The sequence below is a fragment of the Sinocyclocheilus rhinocerous genome, unplaced genomic scaffold, assembly GCF_001515625.1.
Source record: "Sinocyclocheilus rhinocerous isolate Xijiao unplaced genomic scaffold, SAMN03320098_v1.1 scaffold1467, whole genome shotgun sequence".
Taxonomy (NCBI): Eukaryota; Metazoa; Chordata; class Actinopteri; order Cypriniformes; family Cyprinidae; genus Sinocyclocheilus; species Sinocyclocheilus rhinocerous.
In genome coordinates, this window is record NW_015647960.1 from 1,093,861 (window position 1) to 1,100,636 (window position 6,776).

The window sequence follows — 6,776 nt, forward strand, 5'->3', positions numbered from 1 at the left end:
ACTGCAGTCAAGAGGAGTTCTGCTTTGTAGCAGTAATCCTCAAGAGCGGAGGTATAATTTTTGGCCTAAATAAAGCTTTCATTAAAGTTCTGAGTTGTGATCACACCACCCTGTTTTGCTCAGCTTGCTTTTCATATTCAATCACAAGTTTTCCAATTGTTTTGTAATTTCGATTTTTATTCTGTTTATTCATTCTCATTCAAATGTTGCTCATTTGTTGCAATGAAGCAAATAAAACAAAGAATGCAGCTTGCCGATTAAAACTTTAGGTTCTAATTTATGACTTTCTGTTGAGTACCAGATTATAATTTGATGGTTTTCCAATTTTAAGATTCATCTCTTGTTGCTTAGGCAAACAAGGAGATATTTACATTTCAGAACAAGGGATGTCATTCCTCTTCTATGCTGCTGCTATCATGTCCCTGACAAGCCAAGTGGTTTAGTCTAATTCTCAACCTAACGGATACGGTCTCCATTCTAACAATGAGTATTCCGACTCATTCTACAAATGCGTCTATATGGGATGTGTGTCTGTCTTTCCCTCAACACTTCTAAAAAGCAAATAAGAATTGACTTACCACAGCAGCTGGAGAAAGAGATGGAGATGATCAAACCTCTCGTTCGGTGCAAATCCGTATTGCGCTGAAAAGACGTCACTCGCCTGGGTTGGAGATCACGGAGGTCGGTCACTACTTTGTAAGGTCCACCCAATTGGCCAAACGAAGGTATCCAATGGTGGCTGAAGGTTTCTTGCGTGTTCGGTCTTTTCGGTGTGCAAAGTAATTTAAATTAAATTGAATTCTAATCTGACTCAATTTTATTATGACCTCGAATTTAGATTGAAATGCAAATTGGTTGCTTGTCCATTTCTAATTTTTGATTATTCTAGTGAACTCTACTTTATATTTTACTCGTTCATTAGGATTCTATGTCGCTCAGAGTGTCTCACGTCGGCTGATTTACGTGGACCTCACGATCACAAACTCTCCAGTCTGATCGTTAGACAGAGATTATGACTTCTATTTAATAGACCACCTCATGCTTGTCATTCTTTAAATAGAGGTTCTGTTCAGCCCCCTACAGTCACCTATGTAACAATGTAAAGCTTAAACAATAACCAGAGATTATAGCTAGAACTATGAAGTATGCCGAACCATATTTACTAGTACTCCAATAGTATTTTGTCTAGCCCCCCCATAGTTAATGCATAACAACTTAACTGAAGTCAAACAGTAAGTCAGAAATCTAGCATTCCACCTGATGTGCCCCATGCTTCATCTAACCTGAGATCTAGTATGTACTTAACCCTGGACGTAGATTTGCGGAAACATACGCCTTAATCTACTTGAGAAAATAATTTCAGAGTAAGTCAGAATAAAATCAAATGTAACAATTTATTATCAGTCAGGTAAACATGTATTATGACAATTACATGGTCAATTCAGAGATATCAAATCAAATCAATACAAGACTTGAAATTCTGAAAGATAAATCTAAGAGTAAACGATGCATACCTGACTTCAGGAAAATACATAGTATGGAGTGCAGAGACACACACCATACTACGGGCTCATCTGACTACAGAAGCACCCTGATCTTCTTGCAACTCTTCCTTAAGTACTCAGACCAAGACAAACATCCTCCAAATAGAGACAGGAACTAACTGGAATCTGCATCGATCAAGTCCTAGACATTGAGAGTTTACCCCTTTTGGGGACAAATGGTAATTTGCATGAAAGACACTGGGAAAGAGCACACCCTCTACAGTGAGAAAAATATCTCTAAACTCATAGGATCTGTATTACCTTTTAGTCTAGTTCTTGTAAGATTGAGACCATTGTACCAGTCGCCCTGAGGCAATTCAAATGATACCAAACATCACTGTGAATATCACTTGCATTCATGTAGGACATTATATTATGCTATTGACCATTCTGAGTGAGGGGAAGGAAGTGGATGAAAAGTGTACGTGAGAAATCATCTCTCAGTGAGATGTGGAAACAGATGTCTGCATGTTAATACACTGTGTTTGTATTGTCTCTATCTCAGAAGATCAAAGTGTCTGAGGTTCTTCAGATCTTACACTACCAATTAATTAACAAACAAGAGCCTTATGATCAATAAAATCAGCAGACATACAAATGTAAGCCTGTTTAGCCCTGGAAAACAGAGCTTTTAATCAAATGTGACAAGTGAACTTTGAACACTTATTGGCCTGGTCTCAAAGCAAACAATTAGACACATTTGGAAGATGATGACTGGCTGTTTCTATGGAGTTTGACAGAGCGTTTGTCTCTTTCTGTGTCATGTAATGTGTGTCTGGTTTTGGAGTGGGGGATGACATAAACGGGTCAAAGTGAAAAAGGGAACATACCTGGTGCTTTCAGGCCTGATTGAGCTGCTGCTGAAGCACTGTCTTTGTGTGTAACTGCTGCTGCTGCTGCTGGTGTTGTTGTTGAGAAACACTGACTGGAGAGGATGATGAGAAAAGATTGTTGTGTTACATAAGTGAAAATACATAGCAGTTGTGTAAACCTTAGAAGTGGGTGTTATGACCAAAAAGTAATTTTCACTGCTGGAAATTAAATGAGAAATTGTTTATACATTTAATAACCATGCTGTAATGCCTGTTCGTGGCTAAACCAGTGAGAGAAATACACTACAAAAAATAAATAAAAAAATGCAAATTAGCGAATCGTTGATTGACATTTTGTAAATGTAATGGGAACCAGCCTATTTATAGTTAAAATTAAAACCATAAATAAAATGTACTGAAATAAAATAAACAATTATAAAAATAAAAAAAATGTTATTTCAGCTAGCTACCAAGGCAACATTTCTCATTTTTATTTAGTTTAACAAAGTACTAAAATAATCAAAACTGAAATTAAATAAAAACTATATAAGCATTTAAAAATAAGGGGGGAAAAAACTAAAAATATAATAAAACTATCTACAATTCAAATGTAAAAGCAAAATCTAAAAATAATAACTAATTTAAAATGTTAATAAAAACTATGGTAGTACCTCAATGATACAAAAAAAATTGGAATTTGGAAGAAAAATAAAAAAAGACTATTCATAAATGAAGTCTGCCATCAGTGCAAAAACAGCTTGACATTGTGTAATATGTAATACCTGAGTTTAACACAAAAGAATCATAACAGTAGAAGTGCCCACTGATAGCCATACAAATTTATCTACTGTTATATAAATGGTAGAGCAGAATCTGCTGACACACTTCTACCGTATGTACCGTAATACCACTCAGTCCTAAAACAGGTTTATACTTCAATAAGAAAGGGGCCTGTTCTTGCCCTTTTGAAATAAGAGTTGCACAAATAAACTACATCCTATGCAATTGCAATGACTTAAGCAACTGTTATGAGAAATGATGGTAGAGTGGTAAAGAGGACGAAGTTGTACCTGTTTTGTTCATGCTGTGACGTCGATTGTACAGTCATAGATTCTCCTTTACTGCTAATGCTGGAAGACACTGCAGACAATGAAAGTGCAGGAAACCCAAAATATCAACACTTCCATTTTAAGTTCTCCTTAATCTTCAGAAGCTGATGAAAGTAACAGAACAAGTGAGGGTTTGCTTATTGAGACACGTTTCAGTGTAACACTGTGTCCAAATGGAACTACTTGTTTGCAGCAGCCGGCATGTAATTTTTGCATTCCTGAATGAAGGTTAAAATGGTTTTGAAAATAATGAAATTACAGCTTATCAAAAATCTTTTGATGTGGATAAGCAGGATTTTGGACCAAGCAAAAAACTGCAAATGGGGCAAGAGGGAAAAAAGAAAGTTTTGGATCAGTAAGATTTTTTATTATTTGTTTTTTTCCAATAAAAGCATGTATTAAATTGATCAAAAGTGAAAGTAAAAAGATTTATAATGTTATATAAGATTTTTGTTTCAAATAAAGGTTTTGCTTTTTAACTTTATATTCATCAAAGAATATCTGAAAAAAAAAATGTATTACAGTTTCCACAAAAATATTAAGCAGCACAACTGTTTTCAACATCAATAATAATAAGAAATGTTTCTTGAGCAGCAAATCAGAATATTACAATGATTTCTGAAGGATCATGTGACACTGAAGACTAGAGGAATGATGCTTTGCATCACAGGAATAAATTACATTTTGAAATGTATTTTATAATAAAAACAGTTATCTTAAATTGCAATAATATTTAATAATATTAATGATTTCACTGTATTTTTGATCAAGCAAATATAGCCTTGATGCATTCAAGAGACTTCTTTCAAAGTCATTTAAAAAAAAAAATACCCCAAACTTTTGAAATATAGTGTATGTCAAGCAGCAATTAAACTATATCTGGCCATTATTGCCTCTTTCTACTTTCATAGTTCTGATCTTATTATTATTTTATTATTTATGCATTTAGCAGACGCTTCCAAAGCGACTTACAGTGCATTCAGGCTATACATTTTTTACCAGTATGTGTGCTCCCTGGGAATTGAACCCACGACCTTTTGCGCTGCTAACGCAATGCTCTACCACTGAGCCACAGTGAAAGATTCATCAGTACACAAGTTTTTCTTCATAAACGTAATAACTGAATTCCTCCATCTCAGAACAGACCTTCCTTTTGATCTGACATCACAAATCTTTCATACTTTTGAAACCTATTTGCAAAGCTAACTCAAAAATGTGTCACATTAACAAAATAAAATGGCCTATGCACAGCATTTTGGGTTGACATTAAAAACCAATCAATGCTAATGTGATCAAATACCGCTGAATTTTGACTGTAAAATAGTACTTGCTAACGCAGGACAGTTGGAAATGGGTCTTTTTGCAATACATCTGACTCACCTGAATCGCTGGACCTGCCGCTGTTGTTCTGCCGCTGCAAGGAGTCTTTGTAGCACACCGAGCACATGCCGTTATTACGCGGGTTCCCGTAAAACCCACAACCATTAGAACAGAGCAAAGGCACTTGTGTCTGATTGGTCTCCTGAGCCATATCCCTCTCCTGTGGACAGAACAAACAGAGAGATCTCCATTAAATAGTCACATATACCATGTGTTTTTGCCAATGAATTGGTCACATTGGAGTAACAGCTACTTTGACGTCATGATCCACAGCTCAACTTTAGGGGCTAAATAACAGACCTAAATGCATGCAAGAGGAACCAGTGGCCTCTTTCACCTTAAGAGAGCTCTGTCTACGATCTGTGCTTTGAATACTGAGTGTATGGCTGAATTAGGCTTTGTGCAGATGCTCGAGTAAGACACTTATCTGATCTTCCTCTGACATGTTCTAACTGTCTCTCTGCACCTGTCTGTAAGGGTCTGTCTCTCAGACTACCTGTGCAGCTGTCTCACATTCATACTGTAAAAGAAGTATCCTCGCTGTGCTGAAAGATGGGAGAAAACGGCAGAAATTTACCTTTAAGAAAAACACAGACAGACAGACAATATGGACGATGGATAGTTGGATCGATATATGGATATAAGACAGACAGAAAAATAGAAAGATAGAATTCTGGATAGACAGACAGAGAGAAAGAAAGATAAAATAATGGATAAATGGAACAGACAGAATGACAGAACAATGCATAGATGGAATGACAGACAGACAGAAACACAGAAAGATAACGATGGATAAATGGAACGATAGATAGATAGAATGACAGACAACACAAATACAAAACATAATCACAAACAAATTACAAATGATATTTAATTTGTTTTAAAAATGTATTTTAAAGTGCCAATATTATGACATTTCCAATATTGCCTTTCATGCAGTGTGTAATAATGTAGCTGTATGTGAATGTAAACGATCTGCAAAGTTGTAAACCTGAAAGTGCACGAAAAATAAAGTTATTGTCTCCCAAAATAAAGATTATAAAATGGATAGTTCCGGTCCTTGATTCTGATTGGTTGAGCTGCGTTTGAAGCTGTTGTAAATTACTCTACAAACATTACGTTTGTGTGTTGCTTGGCAACCACTTTGTTGCAACCACAGACGTTTCTGAGGAACTACATTGTTTGGTGAAAGAATAATGTTTTTATTAATATCATTACACTTTATTTGCTGTTTTATTTTGTGAAACCTTGCTACGTATATGGAATAACCGCTTTATAAAAGCAATAAGCCCTGACATCCGCTTTGCGTCGTGCCTAACAACGCCCCTTAGCTGTTATAAATTTACTGTAAACCACGGCTTCTTGGGGCTTATTGCTTTAATCGACTCTGAACAGCTGAAACGAGTCGTTAGTAATTCGAATCCCACTTGCGTGATGGCTACACTTCACGGGGTAACACATTTGCATAATGCACGCCTATGTTCTACGTTGGCCGACCGCGAACAACTTGACCCCGCCCACAAACACCTCATTTTACTGACAACTGCTTCTCTAATCTCGGGGAGTTCAACGCGGGATTCACATACGCTTGCTGTTGAAAGATGGATCAGTATCCTGTTTATTTGTACCAGTTGCTCCACTGAATCACAACCTGTATGTTTGATAAATAATAGATGTTTATATTTTCTATAGAGCGTTCAAAATATACAACTATTGAAATCGGCGTATCGTTTCCGAAACACGCTGTATGCCGTAGACCAGGGGTGCCCAACCCTGCTCCTGGCGATCGACTGTCCTGCAAAGTTCAGCTCCAACCCTAATCAAACACACCTGAAGCAACTAATTAGGGTCTTCAGGATCACTTAAAAATTAAAGTCAGGTGTCTTTGATTAGAGTTGGAGCTAAACTTTGCAGGACAGTCGATCGCCAGG

At 36.5% G+C, this 6,776-nt stretch overlaps 1 protein-coding gene across 2 annotated transcripts in view; it reads right to left on the reverse strand.

Annotated features, from left to right (window-relative positions):
• Positions 1-1,913: 1,913 nt before the first annotated feature.
• The window catches only part of LOC107709496 (AN1-type zinc finger protein 6-like), an 11,840-nt gene continuing 6,977 nt past the window's right edge, over positions 1,914-6,776 (reverse strand). For both annotated transcript variants that reach the window (XM_016513989.1, XM_016513988.1), the window contains exons 2-4: positions 4,846-5,005; positions 3,427-3,496; positions 1,914-2,469 (exon numbers count right to left, since the gene is read on the reverse strand). In XM_016513989.1, coding sequence (XP_016369475.1) covers positions 2,352-2,469; positions 3,427-3,496; positions 4,846-4,996 — 339 coding nt within the window. In that variant the 5' untranslated portion in view covers positions 4,997-5,005 and the 3' untranslated portion in view covers positions 1,914-2,351. The remainder of the gene's footprint in view (positions 2,470-3,426; positions 3,497-4,845; positions 5,006-6,776) is intronic.